Source organism: Hyperolius riggenbachi, chromosome 6 (assembly GCF_040937935.1).
Source record: "Hyperolius riggenbachi isolate aHypRig1 chromosome 6, aHypRig1.pri, whole genome shotgun sequence".
NCBI lineage: Eukaryota > Metazoa > Chordata > Amphibia > Anura > Hyperoliidae > Hyperolius > Hyperolius riggenbachi.
This window is the reverse complement of record NC_090651.1, coordinates 95,673,595-95,697,625: the sequence shown is the minus strand read 5'-3', so window position 1 is coordinate 95,697,625 and position 24,031 is coordinate 95,673,595. Positions and strand designations below refer to the sequence as shown.

Here is a 24,031-nt window from a genome sequence, read left to right as displayed (position 1 = left end):
GCAAGCGTTTCGAATCAGACAAGACAGACACACGAAAACAGGGACAAGCGAGAGATAGGATCCACAGCACTAGCGAAAAGTGGCTAGCGCGATCCAGGTACAGAGTAGCAGAACAGAAGGATCCCCAGCGCTAGCGAAAAGTGGCTAGCGCGATCCCAGAAGACAGAACAGAAGGATCCCCAGCGCTAGCGAAAAGTAGCTAGCGCGATCCCAGAAGACAGAACAGAAGGATCACCAGCGCTAGCGAAAAGTAGCTAGCACGATCCCAGGAGACAGAACAGAAGGATCACCAGCGCTAGCGAAAAGTAGCTAGCGCGATCCCAGGAGACAGAACAGAAGGATCACCAGCGCTAGCGAAAAGTAGCTAGCGCGATCCCAGGAGACAGAACAGAAGGATCCAAACACACGGCAGACAGAACAGATGAGGTAGGCAGAAACAACCGCTGTTCCAACCTACACTCCAGACTCAATCAGAAGGATCCACAGCCGCTAACGCTAGGGCTTGTGCGATCCAAACACAAGACAGACGGAACAGGCAAAACAGATAATGCAATCCTAACTGCACTAGGGAACTGCCTAGTGCATCCCCACGAATTACACTAAGATAACTTCAACAAACGAGAATGGCTGACACTCCAGCAGTGTCCATCAGGAACAGACCATGGAAGGGAAATGTCCAGCAAAGCATTCTGGGAGCAGAATGCTTTTATAGTGCTAGTCATCAAAAGAAGGCAGGTAACGGATTTGCATGACTAATGTATGCAAATTTCTCAGCAACACAAGCTGCAGAACTGACAGAAAGTCTCTCTTAAAGAGACCTGCAGAATGCAGACGTGAACAGTGGTCAAAACGCTGCCTGTCTGCACAGGCAGCTGAGCAGATTCTCACAGTACCCCCCCTTCTAGGGTCGAATTCCAGACGACCCTCAAAACCGATATCTCCAAACCATTCTAACAGAAGACTCATGAAGGTCGGGGCAGCCCGACAAGGTCCAATTCCAGAGTCAGTCCACCCGAAACCGACCTCATCGGAAACAGAAGCCACCGAAACATGCCCATCAGTACTACCAGTCTCAGTATAACACCCATCAGGACTGTGAACGCCAGAGAAGAAGCCATCGACACCCTCCAGACAATACCCACCACCTTCCAAGGAGCGTCCGAAAATACCAAACTTGCCACAATACCTGTTCGAAGTGTCCCTTACAACACAAAAGCCACCGTTGATCTTATCCAGGGTACCAAGCAAAATCTCTCCCGGAATCTCCCAGAACCTTTTGAAGCTCCACAGAGATCCCAAGAGGGTAGAACAATCACCAGGCTCACATGGAGAATTACCAAGAACCCCCATGGAACCAATGACAATTCCGGATTCAGAATTACGAGGACACCCATCAAGATCAAGACTTTCAGGGACCACTTCTGGGCATGCAAGCAGGCAGGCCATATCAGAGCATGTCTCCACCGAGGAAGCATCTGAGTACGCTGGTAACCGAGGCACACTTGGGCTTTCTGGGTCACAGAGCACACTGGGGTACACCAGCACAGGAGAAACCTCAGGACATGTCGGGGAACTGCCAACCTCAGAGTCCGACACGTCAAGACCAAAACCAGTACCGGGCAGAGAATCATCATGAGTGGAGGTCACAGGCACTGGACTTTCAAAAGAAGACTCGGATACAAATTCAGAAATTTCTGTGACAATAATATCATCATTGACTACACAGGCGTGAAGCTCCATCAGAGCTGAAAAGGTAGCCAGCAAGGCAGCAATGCCTACTGAAGTGGGCAACACCTCAGAAGGACTTGGGGGGCAGGAGACGTCTCCTACAAGTTCTGCACCCTTTGGGAGGAACTCTGAGATCTCCAGGAGGTCAGACAGGACCTCAGGAACATCCTTTTTCAAGTTTCCTAAGAAGGATTCTGAACTATCCATGTTACAGGGCAAGGCTTGAACTTTATTTTGTGAACCGGGCAGATGTCCCAGGGAAGGTTCCACCATAAACTGAGACTGAATTTCATCATCAGGACAGGGATACACAGAAATATCTAGTGAAACTAACTCTGGCTTTCTGAGTTTCGTTTCACTGCAGGGAAATTCCTCCATAGCAGTCAAACCAGACTGCAATTCCAAAATAGCAGAGAAACAGGTAACAATGGTTGCAATACCTAGACGAGCCTCTAGGGACACTGCAGGACATTTTAAACAAGGTAATATTGACTCATCCAGATTACTGGGTGGAGAGTCAGTACTTACTTCAGAATCAGACTCGCAAATGTCAATGCGAGTGGACATAATGTCTTTATTCATGATACAGGGCAGGCTCAGAGACACCTTCTCTGGACAGAGCAAAGGTGCTTCAGTATCAGGTTTACAAAACCAAAGTGCTGTCTCACTCTTAGACTCGGCTAACGATGTCGAATCCGAGGAGACAGAACGCAAAATTTGCGAATCCACAATCGCTTTAGGTTGCGAAACCGAACACTCCAAAGACAGGGATTCTGAGGTCTCCAGGCTGGATTGCTGGATCTCAGAAACGCCAGCTGACAATGTATCTTTACAAACATCACCTGAATGACGTACACGTAATTCATTCAGAATCATTTTCCACATACAAATCAGCGGACTCACAAAGTCAAATTCACACCCCTTTTTTTCTCTTAAGGCGGAAGCATAACTTATACATGCTCTCAAGACAGATTCACTTCTGGCAATGTAGTACTCACAAAACGACTCTGAATCGTTCTCCAATTCATACACCAACGCTTCGAGCTGTTTTTTCTGGAACGGGGGCTCCCATTCACACCTGACTAGGTCTGAGCATTCATACTGAACAATGTTAGGGGAAGTTGTGACAACAACATGAGGAATCATATTAATTTTACTCTTGAAACTGCATCGTTTGGGAATTTTCCCCATAGCGAGATCATAGATGGAGGATCTTAAAGTAGTACTGAGAGAAGATCTGTTTTTACATGACAAGGGATCCCACAAATCATTGACAAAGCTGACACACTCACGCCGATCACAATCGACAGGAACATCTGAGAAACCGGCATCAGATCGCACAGATTTAACCTCTAAACAAACGGGAGAAACTCCCTCAGAATTCACGCAGGTGTCCACAGTCAAGGCACACCCATTAATTTCAGGTCGCACAGTGTCCAAACTCACTTGCTTTACCCCAGAAAGACAGGAATAATCATGTGACAATGGTGTCTCTTTATTGGAAATAATTGGTTGGTGTGTGTGCAATTCGTCCAAAATAGCCTGCCACACATAAATCACCAGATCCACATCACACTCATCACATTCATCAGAATCGATCAAAAGGTACATAGAGTCGAGACAATCATTCAGGTCATCCGCGCTCTTTGCGATATAAAAATCGCAAAAGGCTTTCCAATCGAAATCAAACTCTTCCAACAAGGCCCCAATCTCCCATGAGGCAAATGGCGGTTCAAACAACCCAGTATCTAGGTAATCTCTATATGGGTTGGGGTCAGGAACGAGGACAGACTTTTTAACTGCTTTAATGTAGTGTGCGATCCTACCTATAACAGGATCCACATATGCCTTTGCCTCAGGCAATGACATCTGAACAAAATCGAAGGTTCCCTCTGCCCTGGGAATTTTGGTTTGGCTGGACATTCTGTAACGGTTGTGGAATCGTCTCCGTGGTCAGCGCACCAGACGTGCGCTGACGCGGCGGATTTCCTCCACAAGCGTATTATTGCGGACACCCAGGCTAGGTGCTATGCACCCGCAGAGGGCAATTCCCACCGGCAGAAGGCGCTGTGGAGTGCAGGCGAACACAGCCGCTGCACAGCCACAGATGCCAAATGGGAATTGTACAAATCCGGGACAAGGTACAATCAGGCAGGGCTGGATAGCCCACAGGGAACAGAGCAAAAGGACAGAACCAATGTGTGCCCACCAAATTAGTCGCCACCCAGCGACGGCGAACACACAACGGCGGAAACGAAGTAGGAAACGCAATCGCAAGAATGGCGATTGCCAATAGCGACACAAGACTGAGCAGGACAGAGCACAAGGGTAGCAAAGGCGCAGCAAATCATACAAAGAGAAAGATAAAGAAAATAATAAACGCTAGCTGAACGCGAACACCGCACTCATTCGCAACAGTGCACGCGTTCGTGCGCGGTCTCCGCGTGTTACGCACAACAGAGACAAGCACGCCTAACTAACCAAAGACAGACAAACACGAAACAGAGAACGCGAGCGCTTGCTTAACGGTTACCTCACCGAGCCTACAGCAAGCGTTTCGAATCAGACAAGACAGACACACGAAAACAGGGACAAGCGAGAGATAGGATCCACAGCACTAGCGAAAAGTGGCTAGCGCGATCCAGGTACAGAGTAGCAGAACAGAAGGATCCCCAGCGCTAGCGAAAAGTGGCTAGCGCGATCCCAGAAGACAGAACAGAAGGATCCCCAGCGCTAGCGAAAAGTAGCTAGCGCGATCCCAGAAGACAGAACAGAAGGATCACCAGCGCTAGCGAAAAGTAGCTAGCGCGATCCCAGGAGACAGAACAGAAGGATCACCAGCGCTAGCGAAAAGTAGCTAGCGCGATCCCAGGAGACAGAACAGAAGGATCACCAGCGCTAGCGAAAAGTAGCTAGCGCGATCCCAGGAGACAGAACAGAAGGATCCAAACACACGGCAGACAGAACAGATGAGGTAGGCAGAAACAACCGCTGTTCCAACCTACACTCCAGACTCAATCAGAAGGATCCACAGCCGCTAACGCTAGGGCTTGTGCGATCCAAACACAAGACAGACGGAACAGGCAAAACAGATAATGCAATCCTAACTGCACTAGGGAACTGCCTAGTGCATCCCCACGAATTACACTAAGATAACTTCAACAAACGAGAATGGCTGACACTCCAGCAGTGTCCATCAGGAACAGACCATGGAAGGGAAATGTCCAGCAAAGCATTCTGGGAGCAGAATGCTTTTATAGTGCTAGTCATCAAAAGAAGGCAGGTAACGGATTTGCATGACTAATGTATGCAAATTTCTCAGCAACACAAGCTGCAGAACTGACAGAAAGTCTCTCTTAAAGAGACCTGCAGAATGCAGACGTGAACAGTGGTCAAAACGCTGCCTGTCTGCACAGGCAGCTGAGCAGATTCTCACAATTAGGCCCAGTTTACACTGCCACTGAGCAAAAAAATTGATCTGTAAAAACACATCCGTTTTCCATTTCAACAGATACCTATGGATCTGTTTTTTATCCATTTCTGTTCCATCGGCATGCATTCTGCATCCGTTTCAATTCCGTTAAAGCAGAAGGTGCTAAACATAGATCTTTCACACACACATACACACGCACACACGCACGCACACGCACACACACACACACGCTTTGCAAAGTGTGCAGACAGTTTTCTGCCTGCATGGTAGTGAATCAAAGCCTTCTGCATACAGTATTGTCTGGTTATGGCCTCCCACAGGGTGAGCCTGACTTGCACTGTTGGGTCCACTATGCTATGTTGTCTGATTTATGCCATTTTGATAAAATAATCAAACACAAACTGGGATGAATCCCCTATCTACGCAGGGCACTTGTACAATCCAAGATGGTGCTGTATCATAGAGATGACAGGAAGTGGCCATAGTGTTTAGAACTAGAGCACTGGCTTGGTAAAAATGGGGTATGCTTAGGTTTCTATCATGCAACAAACTCTGATCTATTGAAAGTCACTGAGATGAACTGGTGCCTGTTTTAGCCTTTACATTCACCACTTTAGGTTTATAAGCTATCACAAGGTTAACTTAATGTTTTTTTCTAAGTTTAAGGCCTGTATCCTTGGTCCTAACAAGTGCTCTCTGTAAATGTGCAAGCTTAGCGAGGAACTGGCAGACTGCAGACATCACCTCTGACCACTGAAACAGAACCTGTGTTATTAATCAGTATTAGTCTGTCATCAGTCTACCGTCTTCTTCTCCCACAGGTTTACAGATTGTCCTGAAATCCATCATGAAAGCGATGGTCCCTCTGCTTCAGATTGGATTGCTGCTTTTCTTCGCCATTCTCATGTTTGCAATTATCGGACTTGAGTTTTACAGTGGCAAACTGCACAAAGCCTGTTACAGGAATCAGTCAGGTGAGCTCTCCTCAGAAACACATAATAAAAGCTCTCCTCAGAAACACATGATAGAAACTCTCCTCAGAAACACATGATAGCAGCTCTCCTCAGCAACAAATGATAGAGCATCCATCTGAAAATGGCGCCTGTGAATAATGGCGCACAGTGTTGCCGCTAATCTGTTTGCCGCTTATCGTTATTTAGCGTTAACACACAGAACCCTCTCTGTACCTATCCCTAACCCATAACCCCTCCCTGGTGGTGCCTAACCCTAACCACCCCCCTGGTGGTGCCTAACCCTAACTACCCCCCTGGTGGTGCCTAACCCTAACCACCCCCCTGGTGGTGTATATTGTACTGTAACTATACGTAATCTAACCCTACTCTCACACAGAACCCTCCCTGTACCTATCCCTAACCCTAAGACCCCCCTGGTGGTGCCTAACCCTAACCACCCCCTTGGTGGTGCCTAACCCTAAGACCCCCCCTGGTGGTGCCTAACCCTAAGACCCTCCCCAGTGGTGCCTAACCCTAACCTTGACAGTGTTACATTAAATCCATTTACCGTTTTGCAGTTAAATAACGTCTGCAGTTTGGCTTATGTAGGGCGCTATTGATAAATAACGTTAGTGTGTGCCACTATTGATAAATAACGTTAGTGTGTGCCGTTTTTCTTCTTTTTTCCCTGTGCGCCATTACGATAAATAGCGATAAGCGTATCTTTTTAATGCGGCGCCATTTTTATGCATAGGCGCTGTGCGCCATTATTCACTGATCCCATGATAGAAGCTTTCCTCAGCAATGCATGATAGAAGCTTTCCTCAGCAATGCATAATAGCAGCTCTCCTCTGCAACACATGATAGCAGCTCTTCTCAGCAACACATGATAGCAGCTCTCCTCAGCAACACATGATAGAAGCTCTCCTCAGCAATACATGATAGAAGCTCTCCTCAGTAACACATGATAAAAGCTCTCCTCAGTAACACATGATAGCAGCTCTCCTCAGCAACACATGATAGCAGCTCTCCTCAGCCACACATGATAGAATCTCTCCTCAGCAACACAGGATAGCAGCTCTCCTCAGCAACACATGATAGAAACTCTCCTCAGCAACACATGATAGAAGCTCCCCTCAGCAACACATAGTAGCAGCTCTCCTCATCAACACATGATAGAAGCTCTCTTCAGCAACACATGATATAAGCTTTCCTCAGCAATGCAAGATAGAAGCTTTTCTCAGCAACACATAATAGTAGCTCTCCTCAGCAACACATGATAGAAGCTCTCCTCATCAACACATGATAGAAGCTCTCCTCAGTAACACATGATAGAAGCTCTCCTCAGAAATACATGATAGAAGCTCTCCTCATCAACACATGATAGAAGTCCTCTTCAGAAACACATAATAGAAGCTCTCCTCAGCAACACACTAAAGAAACTCTCCTCAGCAATACGATAAAAGCTCTCCTCAGAAACACATGATAGAAGCTCTCCTCAGAAACACATAACAGCAGCTCTCCTCAGCAACACATGATAGCATCTCTCCTCAGCAACACGATAAAAGCTCTCCTCGGAAACACATGATAGAAGTCCTCTTCAGAAACACATGATAGAAACTCTCCTCAGAAACACATGATAGAAGTCCTCTTCAGAAACACATGATAGAAGCTCTCCTCACAAATACAAGATAGAAGCTCTCCTCAGCAATGCATGATAGAAGCTCTCCTCAGCAACACATAATAGAAGTCCTCTTTGTGTCTGTTATTTGAAAATTAAAACATTGAATTATATTTAATTCACAAATATTTAGTTTACAGCTGTGGCTTGTACAAGTCCTAGTACAGCCTCTTGGATTAGCCACTGTTAGTATTCATTGGGCAATTAGCTTGACAAAGAGTACGAGTGACATCTGTTACTCATGCATTGTCGGTCACTCTAATTGTGCAATGTGCAGTACTCTGCTGGTGTTAAAGTGGACCTGAACTCTTGCACAGGACAGAAGGAAAACAGAGAAATGCACCCTGTAGGTATTTAGAGAGTTTAGCCTTTCTAATTCCCCCTCATCTGTGCACTGTAATTTGATCTCTCAGCTGTGTCAGCTCAGGAATCTCCTCTGCCATGGCAGAGCAGCTAATTTGTAAGGTTAACCCCCTTGGCGGTATGATTCTTTCCGGATTTTTAGGGTCTAAAAGCGGTGCAATTTTTTTGGCACCCTTTCAGACCCTAAAAACTGGAAAAAATCATTCTGGCAGGGAGATCTGCAGGAGTTTTTTATTCACTCACCTCCCTGGCTCCAGCTCTGCAGTTCCATCCTCCGGGTGGCGCTGCAACTCTAAAGTGAAATTGCCGGCTGTCGTCATGACAACAGCCGGCGATCTCACCAGCAGGAAGCAGAGCCCCGGAGGAGAGGAAGAAGAATGCCGGCCGGCGTCGGGATCCCCGGGAGGTAAGTAGAAACGCTCCCGCTGCGCGCATTGCTCTGCATACAGCCTCCAGCGGCTACCCTGAGCAGAGGTCGGGATTACCGCTCTTAGCTGCGGTTTTCCGCCCCGACCCTAGCTCGGGATAACCGCCAAGGAGGTTAATATGCTGTTACATATCTTTAAGAGCAGAGAGGAAGTTCTGAGTTCAGGTCCGCTTTAATACTGGTAATATTGCAGAGCGATGTGTGCGCATAGCAGTTTTTCCAGTGCTACATGAATTAAGGTCCATGGCTTAATTCAATTCGTATTTAACCTTCTGGGGACCGGTGGTAGTAAATCCTATGCCACACTTGTAGCTGCCTAACTCTGATGTGGCATAGGATTTACGCCACCTGCTGCTTCCGCTTCCGCCGCGATCGTGTGCACCCGAGAGGGGAGATTAACTACTTGCCGACTGCTCCACGCCAATTGGCGTGAGCAGTGCGGCAGCCCCAGGACCACTCCACACTGATTGGTGTGATCGGCCGTCTACGGGGATAGCAGGAGATTGCGCGCAGGCTGTGCGCGCATCTCCTGCTTGGAATGCTCTGCCTTCAGTCTCCAAGCAGCTCGGTAGACTGTTAGATGGCGAAACCGCCATCTAATTACTTTGTACAGTGCTGCGATCAGCAGCCTTGTACTGGGGACAGCCGTGTGACACGGCTGTCCCCTCTGTCAGTGCGGAAGTGATCCGCTGTCATAGGCTGAAGCCTATGACAGCCGATCACGCTGATTGGCTGGCAGGGGAAGGGAGGGAGGGAGAGGGGCTAAAAAAATAACAAAAAAATCATTTTATTTAAAAATAAAAGATATGAATATATATATATATAGACATTGGGGGAGCGATCAGACCCAACCAACAGAGAGCTCTGTTGGTGGGGAGAAAAGGGGGGGGGGATCACTTGTGTGCTGAGTTGTAAGGCCCTGCAGCTTGGCCTTAAAGCTGCAGTGGCCCTGCAGCTTGGCCTTAAAGCTGCAGTGGCCAATTTCATGAAAAAGGGCCTGGTCTTTACGGGGGGTAACACTGCGGTCCTCAAGTGGTTAAGTTGTCATATGACATCTCCCCTCAGTGGTCAGGAGCTATCACGATTGGCTCCTGATCACGTGATCACTACGTTCGCTGGCCGATCGTAGTGATCACTATTGAGCAGCGGCGTTAGAAAGGGAAGGAGGGTACAGGGATTCACCTTCCTAACTTTCCCCTGGCGATCGTCGCTCCCCTCCGCTCTGGCCAGTATCTCTGCTCGCTCTGACTTAAGTGTCGGGTCCCGGCTTGATGACATCATCAAGCCGTGACCTGGAACTTAGAGTCAGTGTGAGCGAGGATGCCAGTCAGAGCAGAGGAGGCTAGCCTAGAGCTGCTCATCGCAGGACCCAGGGAGGGTGAGTAAAAGCTGCTGGCAATACGAGGGACACCTGGCTATACTGGGGACATAATGCCTAGCTATCTATACTGGGGTCTGCCCCCCCCCCCCGCATCTAAAATCCCCTAATATCTTGGTATCTCTCTACCATATACAGTTTTTCAATATTCAATCCCAATACCTTAAAGGACAAATGTATTGAGAAGGATGTGAAGGCTGCCATATTTATTTCCTTTTAAGCAATACCAGTTTTCTGGCTGTCCTGCTGATCCTCTGCCTCTAATACTTTCAGCCATAGACCCTGAACAAGCATGCAGGAGGTCAGGTGTTTCTGACAAGATTAACTGCATGCTTGTTTCTGGTGTGATTCTGACACTACTGCAGTCAAATAGATCAACAAGGCTACCAGGCAACTGGTATTGTTTATAAGGAAACACATATTGCAGCCTCCATATTCTTCTCACTACAGTTGTCTTTTAAGCAGTTAGAGTCAGGGCCTGTTCAAGTGGCCGGCTGCCAGTATCTCCTTTTTGCCATAGCCAAGCACTCTCTTCAAATGAGAGTTTTGAGCCCCTAGGGGAATATGTAACCGAAAACACAACCGATGCTAGAAGCTACATGCATCAAAAATGTGATCAGCAGCACTTGCTCAATCAGAAATGCACATATAGCCACTCTGTACTCTTCAGTGCTCATTCTGTACAATATGTTTGCAGCATGGGATGCAATGGACCCTCCTCTCCCGTGTGGTGTTCCGAGATGCCCAGACGGGTATGAATGCAAGGAATGGATTGGCCCCAATGATGGAATCACTCAGTTTGATAATATCCTATTTGCGGTGCTGACCGTCTTCCAATGTATAACTATGGAGGGCTGGACCACAGTGCTGTACAATGTATGTATTACCACACTTCTTTTACACTGCATAGCATTGTATTTTTGTGTATTTTGTTTATGTATTAACGCTATTCTGTAATTTTACTAATGGAAACCTGTCACAGAAATAAGGAGGCTGCCGCTGCTGATATCATTCTTAAAGGAACACTATCAATAACCAGGTGTTCAAAAATGACAATGTACAATTAATGTCATAGCTCTGTAAGCATATTCCTACTTTTCATGTTTAATCTCAGATGCAAAAGCTGTAATTCGTTGTGTGTAGGTTGTAGCTGCTTTGGAAGGATTCTTTAGCAAAGGGGAGTCTGTTTTTCACTGTGACACAGCCATGTGCTGTTCTTTAATAGAATAACAGAGGCGCCAACAGGATAAAAAACACTAAAAGAACTTAAAAACCCATTTTAGTAATAGAGGAGGTAGTGGTGGACTTACCTCCTCCAAGCAGAACATACGACTGTGGATTTTCAGTCAAAACAATTTTATTGGATACTCCAAATAAAGTGCAACGCGTTTCACGGGATACAAACCCGCTTCATCAGGCAATTACAGATAGGAGTAAACAGCATCTGCCAGTATCATCAACACTGAGCGGCTCTGTTATTTGCATATGAGGCTACAGAGTATTTCCACTTGACTCCACGACAGGTCCACCAGGAGACTGGACCGCCCATCCCTGGGACAGGAAGAACAGACAAAGTTTAAATAGCCACCTCCCACTGCCTACCTTCAGTGTTCTTCCTGTCCCCGGGAAGGACAGATGGAGTTTCCTGGGCTGTTGGGGCCAGAGGGTAAGTCTGGGGGAGTGCTGTGGCCGCCTGGTTAGCATCCCTCTCAGGAGGAGATCCCAGGTGACCTTCTCGGTCGGGCGCAGCGCTCTCCTAAGCACGGAACTCCGCTCCACTTAGTGGATGCGGAAGTTCCTCTGCCTGTTGCGGTGCACGCATGTGTTCCAGGTCGGGCGTGCAACCCACGATGATGGCATCCGGTGGAAGTCATCAATCTCGGCTCTTCCGCCGGCTGAGGGCGGACCAGGCTGCACGTGGGACGCCGCGCTGTGCGGCTTCTATTTAAATAGACACTTGTTCGAGAGAATAGCAGCTATAGCAGTCATAGACTGACGCTGCTGGAAGGATCCGCCACTCCCTCTGCCACCATGGAGCTTTCCTCCTCTCAGGCCACGGGGCCAGCCGCACAAGCCAGTACAAGCCAGGTAAGCACTTGATGCTGGCAGGGAATAGCAAGTTTGTGGCAGCTCACTTATGGTGGTTCTGTTCTTTTGCAGAACCTAAGAACCTGAATCCAGTACTTGTGGGATCTGTCATCAAAAACTTGCTGTTTCCTATCCAAAACCCTTATGTAATGCTTGCATTTTGTCTGTGGTGAAGCATGTTTAATAGTATGCTTTCGAAATTTCAGGATCAGTTATCTGAAAAATGTCTTAATGCAAATGTTTCCACTGCTTTACCATCAGAGTCTAGGGTAGCTCAGCAAGATGAGGATGCTGACTTACCTAGGCCATTTCAACAGCCAAGGGTTTTGGGGTCCTCTTCGGAGCGAAGCCAGCTGGGCGGTCTTCTGGCCAGGAAGACGAGAGACCTAGGTGCTCCTCTAGGGGTACATTTAAGTTACTCCCTGAACAATCAGATGAATTATTGAAATGTATTTATTCTGCTCTTAATATTCAGTCTGATTTTCTGAAACCTTCTACAGTTGAAGATGAGATGTATTCAGAACATTTAGGGCCATATGCAATTCACTTTTTCACCTAAGTTTTCTCCTAGGAGATAATTTTTCAACATCTTTTTAAAATAGATTTTTGGCATCGTATAATTGAAAAAGTACCTAAAAGTAGGTGAAAAGGCACTATCAAATTTATTTTAAGCATTTTCTTGCTTGCTGGTGGCTTAAAAGGCATTTTATTGACAAGTTTAAAAATATCACCTGGGAGAAAACTTAGGAGAAAAAGTTAATTGCATATGGGCCCTAGTGTCTAAAGGGTTAGTGTTTCCGGTTCACAAAACCATGCGTGACTTGATGGAAACAGAGTGGAAGGAACCAGATAGAAAGCTTTTAATTAACAAAGCGTTTAAAAGATGTTATCCATTCAATGAAGAGGAACAGTCTAAATGGTCAAAATGTCCAATACTAGACCTAGCCATTTCAAAATTATCCAAAGATGCACCCATCCCATTTGAAGACACAGGTGCTCTCAGAAATCTATCTGACAGAAAAATGGAAGCTCTTCTTAATAAATCATGGGAATCGGTTTCCACCTCATGTGCACCAAATTTAGCAGCAACCTGTACTGCTCGGTTCTTGATCATTTGGTTGCAGGAATTGCAATCACTTTTAAAGAGTGGTTCTCAGCCTGAGAATATTTCTCAGTCGGTAGCAACGTTGAAACTTGCTGCAAAATTTATTGCGGGCGCATCTAGCGAAGCGGTCAGAATTTTAGAATGCAGGAGAAAGGAAAAAAGTTTTTCCAGTGGGTAAGAGAAAGAAATCTTCCAAAAAGAAGTTTTGGGCCCCTAGGAGGAGTCAAGAAACTGATAATGGCAAGAAATGGGAAAACAAAAAAGAAAAAACAAAAGATTTCCTTTTCAACCCCAAACCCTCAAACAACCACTCTAAATCACAGTCAGAACAATGATCCCCCGAGCTCTTTCAGGGTAACGGGCTCTCTTCTGTGTCCAGCCCAACAGGCGGCAATGGAAAAGGCTGTGAGATCTCTTTTCCAGAAGGGGGTTGTGAAAGAGGTTCCTTCACCAGAAAGGAGGAAACGATTCAATTCCACTCTCTTTCTGGTTCCAAAGCTGAACAGCGACTTCCGCCTTATCATAAATCTTCGGTCTCTAAACCCGTTTGTGAAGTACAAGAGATTCTGCATGGAGTCCATTCATTCCGCAATCCTTCTTCTGGGGAAGAATTACTTCATGGCATCCATCGACCTGATGGATGCATACTATCATGTCCCCATCCATCCAATGCACTGGAAGTATTTGAGAGCAGCCGTTAAGATTCAATCCCAGATCCTTCACATCCAGTTCAAAGCTCTCCCGTTTGGGATTTCTAGGGCTCCAAGGATCTTCACAAAGATCATGACAGAGGTTGCTGTCTTTATAAGAATGCAGAAGATTATTCTAGTTCCCTACCTAGACGATCTTCTGATAGCGGCACAAACAAAATATATGCTCCAGGAGCATATCCAGATTGTGCTTGGAGTTCTGAAGGATCTGGGATGGATTCTGAATGTTCAGAAATCCGATCTAATCCCAGGACAGAAAAGACCTTTCTAGGAATCTCACTGAATTCAACCTTGAAGATCTCCTGTTTGCCAGAAAAGGTCAATCCATTAATCGAAAGTACTCAGGTACTGCTGAGAACAAAGTCTGTCACAAGACAGGCTATGAATCTCCTGGGAAAATTTTCAGCTTGTATTCCAGCCGTTGCTTTGGCTCAAGCAAGGTTCCGAATATTTCAACTGGCGATCCTATGCCAGTGGTCTGGCAAACAGGAGGATCTAGACAAAAAGATATGGTTGTCGGATCCAGTGAGACTCTCTCTGATCTGGTGGACTTGTCGTCCAAACCTGCAAAGAGGCGTAAGTTGGTTAAATCCAAATCCCCTTGTAATTACAACAGACACAAGCCTCTGGGTTTGGGGAGCACATCTGAAACAGTATTACATACAGGACAGATGGTCTCCCCTAGAAAAAATGTTCTGTTCAAACCACAGGGAATTGCTTGCGACCTGGAAAGCTCTGCAAAAATGGGAAGACCTGTTGTTGCACAAAAATGTGATGATCCAGTCAGACAATCAGACGGCTGTTGCTCACATAAACAAACAAGGGGGAACCTTCAGTCCACCCCTAATCTCTCTTTCCCTCCAAATATTTGGTTGGGCAGAGAACAGAGTCCTTTCCCTGAAATCGATTCACCCTAAAGGAAAAGACAATGTTCTAGCAGATTGGTTGAGCCGCAAACAAATATATTAGAGCAACTGGTGTCTGAACAAAGATGTGTGCAAAATGATTTGCAACAATTGGGGTCTTCCATCCATAGACCTGTTTGCTGCATGCCACAACACGCCTCTAACCCGATTCTGCTCCCTCAACCCCAGAGGCTCCCCAGAATGTGTAGATGCTCTCCTCTTGGACTGGGAACCAGAGAGAGCATATGCCTTTCCCCCCTTCAACTTGATACGGAGGGTTCTACAGAAGGTTGCAAAAGATCAGGCCAATTTGATCCTGATTGCTCCAGACTGGCCAAAAAAAGCCTGGTATCCGTTACTACTCTCCCTGATGGCAAAAGATCCGATGATCTTACCGATTTCAAATTGGCTTCTGAAGCAGGGACTAGTGTACCATCCTGCAGTGGCCAGTCTGAAACTGAAGGTGTGGCTTTTGAGCGGCGTGTGCTTCTAAACAGAGGTCTGCCTGAAACCATGCTTCATGCCAGGAAACCTGTTACCTCCTCTATTTATCTTAGAGTATGGAAAGTCTTTTGTGAATTTAACAAACCCCCCCTGGAGAATTTTATTAATTTCTCAATTCCCAATATCCTAGATTTCCTACAGAAAGGGCTAGGCATGGGGTTAAAATTTAACGCTCTCAAAGTACAGCTTGCTGCTTTGGGGGCTTATTTTGATGTTCCTTTCTCATCAAATTCTTTGATTAAAAGATTCATCAACGGTGTAAAAAGGAAGACGGTGGTGAAGAAAACTACCGTCCCTCCTTGGGATCTGAATTTCGTTCTAAACTCCATTATTCAGTTTCCTTTTGAACCCGTGGATCAAATATCCATTAAGGATCTAACCTTAAAAACTTGTTTTTTGGTGGCGATCACTATGGCCAGGCGTATCGGAGAAATACAGGCCCTTTGTATCAAGCCGCCTTTTATGTCTATCCAAGCAGATAGAATTAAATTTCAGTTACCTCCTTCGTTCACTCCGAAGGTGATGTCTGATTTCCACAGAGAGCAGGAAATCTTCATTCCGTCTTTTTGTCAGAATCCTTCAAACAACAAAGAGGAAAAATGTAACTCACTGGATGTGAGAAAAATAATTTTACTTTATTTGGACAAAACTTCTTCCTGGAGAAAGGAAGATAATTAGTTTGTTCAGTTTCAGGGTGCCCGAAAAGGGTTAAAAGCGTCCAAAAGTACGGTCAGCAATTGGTTGAAACTTTGTATTGACAAAGCATATGAGATTGCAGGAAAACCAGCACCAAGGAATGTAAAGGCTCATTTTACTAGGGCTGTCTCGTCTTCCTGGGCAGAGAGAAACTCTGTTTCTTTTCTACAAATTTGTAAAGCAACCACATGCTCTTCCTATGATACGTTCATAAAGCACTACTGTTTGGATCTACCAAGCAATCAGGACTTGGGTTTTGGTCGTAAAGTACTGTCTGCAGTTGTCCCACCCTGAGGGAGGTAATATTGTATATATCCTGGTGGACCTGTCGTGGAGTCAAGCGGAAGCTTACAATTACTCTCACCTGGTAATTGGGTTTCCACGCTGACTCCACGACAGGTGGGTTAACCCACCCACAACTCAAACGGTAAGTCTCCTACCCTTACATGGTGATAGTCAAAGCACTGAAGGTAGGCGGTGGGAGGTGACTATTTAAACTTTGTCTGTTATTCTTGTCCCAGGGATGGGCAGTCCAGTCTCTGGTGGACCTGTAATGGAGTCAGCGTGGAAACCCAATTACCAGGTAAGAGTAATTGTAAGCTTTTCTTTGAAAGCAAATAAAAACCCAAAAACTTTAAGTATGAAAAGCTGTGGTTTTAGGTTTTACACACAATTACAAATATTTATGCTGCACATAACAAGATACATTTCCTCTGCTCTCAGTGCAGACAGCTCATTCAGAGACATAAGCAGCTGCTAGTGAGACCTGTCACCTGCTAAATGTATAAAGTAAACTCAGAGTTAATAGATCCCCCCCCTCCCATTATGATTCATTTGTCCACCAACCTGGTCATCCTGGCTGTCAGTGAAGAGTGAAAGTTTTTTGATAACTGTAAACAAAGAGATAAGCAGTGAAGTGTATACATCCGTAGTAAGGAGCACTTAACTAACTATCCCAATCCGATTAAAAAAATTAATCAATAGTGTTCCTTTAACATACTATTCAAAGTAGTAAACTAGTGATCTTTCTGCATCAATACCATTTGGGGTATATTTATAATGGTGGCTCAATTAACATTGACAAGTTTATAAAAGCGGTGATCAGCTTAACTGATTGTTGCTTTTATTAAGGTCCCTGAGATCATCACTTTTGCCAATATTTATTGGAAATCAATGGAAATTGTCATGTTTACAAAGTGATAGAAAGTATGATCACCATTTTTTAAAATCTCCAAATCATTTTCTCAATTTTCAAAGTGGAGAATGCTGTTGCCTTTAGTGGAGTTGGGTGGAGAAAAGACAACCGGTTCGCCAGTACAACAATTGTTGATTCACAGCTGCAGTTGAAGTCAGTGAAGGACTTTTTTGTGAATGACCATTGGTCATTTTCATTTCAAAGCTCCATTCAAGTTAATAGAGATTTAGATTGTATTGTTGCTTGAGTGTGTTTATGGTAGAGTAATTAAGGTCATTGCTGTGTTTTAAATACAGTGGCCGTATTGGGGCAACCTGCCCCATGAACTGTGATCTTTTAGTACAACAATGGTTAATAAATCTTTCCTTTAGAGTCACTTATCTGCAGTACATATGGAGATTAGGAAGATCAGAGTGACATCACATCTTCCTATCTCTGTACTTGCTCAGGGCATGGGAGTAACTAGAGGGCAGCAGTCCCTGCAACTGCGGGGGGACCCCGAGCTGTAAGGGGTCATACCTTCTACTTTATTCTCTCTGATAAATGTGTCCATACTTCAGATAAGGTGCTTTTGTGGATACACCTATTATGGGTATGAAAATCATGATGGTCACATTTGTTTTATGACCCTTGTAAGATGGGCCCCAGGCTGTGAGATCACAAGGGGTGAATTTTGGGGGCCCAATCAAAGTTTTTCTGGGGGGCCTTTGATTTATAGTTACATTTATAGTTACGCCCCTGGCTCAGGGTCAGAGAATTACTCAGTATTCTAAGCAAATGATCAGCATTACACTAAGACTAGTAGCATTGATGTGTACAGTATATGGTTAGCGATGGCACTTGGGTATCTCTTTCATGATGTAAGGAGCTTACTGAGATCATAAATTTTATTTTATGTGATAAGTTAATACTAGAAAGTTGTGTGCATGCATGTGCATAAAATGTTAAAAATAGTTTAGCTTTTTTATTTATCTCCATGCCTTGTATCCCTTTATGTATCCTGTTATATAGTTTCTATCTCTTCAGCTCTTGATTCAGAGAAGACAAGTCATCAGTATTCATTTCCTTTTGTTGTTTGTTCACAGTAGCCATATGCATTCAGTGCAGATCTCTTATGTACTGAGAGGCGTGTGCTTTCCAGCCTTTTATATATGAAGGGTATATCTGACCTTGCTCTTATATTGCTATGAGTTCTTGGAGAATCTGCAGCTGCAATCATCACATTAGTTATGTCACTTTTTCAATGCAATCATGCTCAAATATTTCTTCCTTCTCTGTCTCTAAATGGTTCATTGAGTGTAATATGTTAATTTCTCCATGTGGGCCCATTGCCCTCACTGCATGTCAGCCATGTCATCCTCTGATTTCTATAGGGAGTTGAAATATAATTATTTGACATTCCAGCTCCTCCCTAAAGCCATAAAACAAGCTAGACGTGGAGCAGTTGTTGTTTGCCTGCATGGAAGCCATCTGCAAGTAAACAAATGCAATACGTGGGGGCTTATTTACTAATGGTTACATGACGCACAGGTAGTGGTGCTTAGGCTGTCTACATTGGACACATTGTGCAGTGAGTGCAACCCACATTAACACAACATGCAGTACCAAAGTAGCTTTGCGAAGTAAGTACCCAGTTTCCAGTGATCTTTCCTAGCCCTTCATTGGTTATCTACAGCAGTTTAAACTTTCCTTTATTGGCTTACTCCCTGCACTGTCTCCTAATATCTAATATGCTCCTCAGAAGAACATTCCCACAATGAACAGGCTTTGGGACCAATTTATAAAAGTTGACTAAAGTTTGAAATAGCTTACTTTGGGCGTTTACTGGGTTACTGCACTTTTCAAAGGGCTTGTTGTGATATTGATTAAGCCACAATGGCTATCATTCAGAAAGCATTACCGCATGTGGTAATACAGAAAACAGCTGACTTTACCGAGCACTTAGCAAAATGTCAATTCATAAAAGCAGTTACCACATGAAAAGCTGAAATTCCTGAACAGTGAGGTAAATTACCGCCTTATGCGGTGATTAACTCAGCACATGTCAGTAAATGTAAATTCATACAGATTAGAGCTGGCGGTAATGGCACAGAGAATACCGCCTGCTTTGAAGAGGCGATAAAAGAACGATAACAGCAAAGTTAATGGAGACAGATCTCCCAGGCAGCAGCAGAGAGATCGAAACAAAAAAGGCTTCCCATAAATACCCCAGGCTGTGTTTTCAGATGTATAAAATGTAATGTATAAAATTTGTATACGCAAACATATACAAATAAGAAGTAATTTCTTCCAGAGTAAAATGAGCCATAAATTACTTTTCTACTATGTTGCTGTAAGGGATAGCGGAGATGCCGCCGCAACAGGGAGCGGCATGGCGGCTATCTCCGCGTCTCAGCCGGCGGTTTCCGCTGCGCGGGTACATGATGGAATTGTGCCTGGGACTGTGGTGAATGAGGAGGAAGCCGCCGCAGCGCTGAGCGGCATGGCGGCTGTCCCTGCGTCTCAGCCAGCGGCCTTCGCCGCATTGTTACATGATGGAACGTTGTCTGGTCCCTCAGTCGCACATAGACACAGCACAGACAGGATCTTTATGCAAGCAGGAGGGGAGTCAGCTGATCAGCCGGTCAGCTGACTCCAACACTGATCCTGATTGGCTGAGTGACTGAGGCGGTGCTAAGGAGCGCTCCCAGTATATATAGAACATGCCTGTCAGTTGTTCCTCGTCTGCTGTTGCATATGCTACGTGTTAGCACTCAGACCCATAGTCAGATCCGAAAGTGTGCTAGAACCAGCAGGAGCTGGGGATCCACACTTAGCCAGATTCTGTTGATAGCTTAAAGTACTAATTGAATTGTATTATATATTATGCCCCTCTGCTAGCCTTGACTACTGTTCTGTCTTGTGATTCTGTGCCTTTGCCTATCTGATCCAGTTGCCAACTTAGCTTATCCCTCACTCTGATTCTGTATTCTACCTTTGTACCGTATCTGTCCGTGTGTTGCCGAACCTGCTTGTCTGACACTTCTGCCCTCACCAGTGAGCTTAGTCCTGGTGAGGGACTCTCAGTTTAGTAATCACCTGCTCCTCAGGTTGATAGCTGCAGTATAGTCTGAATCACCTGCTCCTCAGGTTGATAGCTGCAGTACAGTCTGAATCACCTGCTCCTCAGGTAGATAGCTGCAGTGCAGTCCTAATCACCTGCTCCTCAGGTTGATAGCTGCAGTACAGTCTTAACCACCTGCTCCTCAGGTTGATAGCTGCAGTACAGTCTTTATCACCTGCTCCTCAGGTGACTAGCTAATACAGCACTGTCAGGATCTCCTGCCCCTCAGGGGATCACCTGCTGCAGTACAGTCGGAATCACTCGCTCCTCGAGTGATCACTCTACATTGTCTTACTGTGCATCACCCGCTCCTCGGGTGAACCTATCACTACTCCTCTGTGTCTCCAACCTGCTGGAGTACTGTTTACTGTGTTCTTTAGAGATACCCCCTTCTACCAGCTCCTCTCGGATCAATATTTACTGTTGCACCAAACACTATCTTACACCTGAGTGTCCTGTGTCTTGCTATACTTGTATTATTGGTGATTCTGCAGATCACCACATAATCAGGTATAACATCTGTATTATTGGTGATACTGCAGATCACCAATAATCAGAAAATCTGTTCTTGCTGACACCAATCATTACAGTTGCTGTCACTTACAGTAGGTAGTAGAAATCTGACAGAAGTGACAGGTTCTGGACTAGTCTATCACTTCATAGGGGATTCTCAGGGATTTATTTATTTTCAAAAGCACTTAGTGAATGGCAGTTGCTCCGTCCAATTGCCAAAAAACTGTGTAGCGAGCAAGAAAACTGACCAGCATCATTGTTTAAATTCTTTTTAGGGAATAGCTTTATAAAGAATAAAAACCTTTCTGAGAATCCCCTATGAAGAGATGGACTAGTCCAAAACCTGTCACTTCTGTCAGATTTCTTTTACCTACTGTAAGTGACAGCAACATAGGAGAAAAGTAATGTATGGCTCATTTTACTCAGGAAAAAAAGTACTTCTTATTTGTCTATGTTTGCACATATTTTAAATTTTACAATTTTTCGCCGTAGTGCCCCTTTAACATCAGAAAGCCTGCATGTGTAAAGTTTTTTTGAAGTTCTTCTAAGCTGTGGCAATTAGATAGATTGTTTAGAAAGACTAATAGATTCAGAGCAGATTCAGGGTAAGGAGAGGCAGTATAATAAAAAATGCACATCTAAAGGTAAGTTGGGGGTTCCTCTTTTATTGTTTAGCTGTCTCTGCACGGAGAACAGGAATGTAACAATGTTGTAACAATTACCGACAGCTCGGCTTCAGGAAAATACCGCATTTCTATCGCAGCTGTGAAAATCTTTATGAATTAGCACACACAGAAGACTAAAATACAGAATGCGGTATTTTCCCGCCCAGATTTTTTTTACTGCACATGCTTTTATGAATGATAGCCAATGCTGGAAAGTTTAGCAGCAAAGTGCAGTGATAAGTCGATGTTGAAGCTTGGGGATGGGGGGAGGGGAGGGCTAATCAAAAGCTAGGCTCAGACAAGGTTACATCAGAAATGGGAGTAAGAACTTTTAATATTAAGTAATGCAGATGTTTGGCCTTAAACCTTTCAAAATATATGGGCACAGCTGCATAAAATACCCTTTATTGTGGTCAGGTAGACACAATGGTTACAGCAGTGGGGGAAAGGAGATGTCTTCTTTCCCTCCACTGCTGTAACCATTGTGTCTACCTGGCCACAATAAAGGGTATTTTATGCAGCTGTGCCCATCTCCTTCTCTATTTTTGGCTTGGAACTTATGGACTGTTTTGGAGCACGCTGCAGGTAAGCCCCGTGTGGTTTTTTTATCCATTCCTGCCGCATTTAATGCCCGTCTGTTGTTCCTCTCACCCCTGAATTTCAGAATATATGGTTTAATAGTAATCCTACATTTCAGCAGCTAACACAACTGAAATCTGTCAACAGGTGGTATATTACACCTGCAAAAGAGTAAATGGAAAGGATTGGAATTGTTGGAGATTCAGATATGAGTTAGCAAACTATGGGCATATCTGGTGGTCTTTCCATTCCCTAAATAATCATTGGGGAACTTTTTTGTGGTATTTAACCTAAATGTACAACAGATGCTTTAACAGCTCTTTTTGGAATCTGTAAAAATAGAAGCTGTCCAGATCTAAGTGGCTTGATTGTTCTGAGCACCATAGTAGCAAGAAGGTTAATCACAAAACTCTGGTTGAGCCACACCTCACTATCCTTTAGAAATGAGTACTAGTTTGAACTATGCAGTAGTGGAAGATATAGCAACTAGTTTAATCTGATCTACTAAAAGAAGATTAAGCTTGGCTGGAAAATGAACCATACTTAAGGATACAAAAAAAATGGAATAAGCAAGTTACAATTATAGAGTAGTGAAGGAAAAACGCAAACAGGTCCGGGAGCCCAATCTGGTGCAATATCGTTAGTTGGTATGGGTATATTCAGCAAGCAATTGAGTATATACTCACAAAGCTGGGTTGCAACAAGGCAACCACTCGTGTTCGCAGGTGGAGAAAAACCGTCCCCACTCGGCCTTTTGTTTCCAAGACGGTCGCTGCTCCCAGCAAAACTATTTTTTCGTCGAGAGGCTCGACTAAATCACCCTCAATATAGGGTATATATGAGGGAAAGGAACTGTGTTTATAGTGGGTAGGAGGCGCCCGGTCTGGGTAACGTCATAGCATGAAATAGTACTATATCAAATTATCAGAGGGTAACTAATCCAATTACTTTAAAGTATGGAATAATAATAGAGGAGGGGGCGTGGCCACAGAGCTGTATGGCAGCCTAATCCAGCAGCTCTGTGAAAGAACACTGATTACAGCGACAAAAAGCAGCTTTTAAAGCCAGAAAAGCGGCGATTTTGTGCAGAATCACCTCAGGAAGAGATGGATTACCGAAGGGTGACTTATAAAAGGAAAAACAACAGCCCAAAGCCCAGGAAACTATCTGACTGGTATGGCCCTGCTGGGAAAGATGGTTGCCGCGGTGACAGAGAACAGCAACAGTGTTATACAACTAGCCAGGCTCCACTGATCAGACCAGCGCTGTTTATTTCTCCTTATGCTGCACAGACCCCACAAGCTGCGGACATACACAGCAGGGAAAGTGGAGGTACATCACCGGACACCCCGACTTCTAGGAGCCCTATGAAAACTAAACCACGCATAGAGCAGCAGGAGAATCAGGTAGGACAGGCCCCATGTTCCCCTGTCACAGTTGCAGATATACCTGATCCTCTGGCACAGTTTAATGCCACTGATCAAGCACTCTCCCAGTCTTTCTTTAAAGAGTTTATGATTTCATTTAGAAACTCCATGCAGAATGATATAAAGCTTTTAGCAGAGCATGTTTCACAGTTTGCCATTGATACAAATGATCGCATCACAAAAATGGAAAACAAAATGGCGGATGTCACAATAGCTCATAATGAACTAGTGGACTCTCATGAAGAGCTTTTAGAGGAAGTGAAGTGGCTGAAGAACAAATTGATTGATGCGGAAGATCGCAATCGTCGCAATAATATAAAGATTAGAGGGATTGCTGAGAGTGTCACCACAGATGATTTAAAACAGTATGTGAAAGAAATCATCAAAGCCACACTGCCCTCTGTGCCTGACAGTGACCTTGTTATAGACAGAGCTCATAGGCTGCCTAAGCCTAATTTTTTGCCAGAAAAAGTGCCGAGGGATGTAATAATCCGGATACATTTTTATCATGTAAAAGAGGCCTTTTTAGCCACTACCAGAAAGGGCCAGAAACTGCCAGCACCTTATGAACATTTGAT

The 24,031-nt window shown here is 44.8% G+C and overlaps 1 protein-coding gene across 3 annotated transcripts in view; it reads left to right on the top strand.

Annotated features, from left to right (window-relative positions):
• CACNA1E (calcium voltage-gated channel subunit alpha1 E) overlaps positions 1-24,031 on the top strand; it is a 396,969-nt gene that overhangs the window by 120,657 nt on the left and 252,281 nt on the right. For all 3 annotated transcript variants that reach the window (XM_068239700.1, XM_068239701.1, XM_068239699.1), the window contains exons 4-5: positions 5,983-6,135; positions 10,661-10,839. In XM_068239700.1, coding sequence (XP_068095801.1) covers positions 5,983-6,135; positions 10,661-10,839 — 332 coding nt within the window. The remainder of the gene's footprint in view (positions 1-5,982; positions 6,136-10,660; positions 10,840-24,031) is intronic.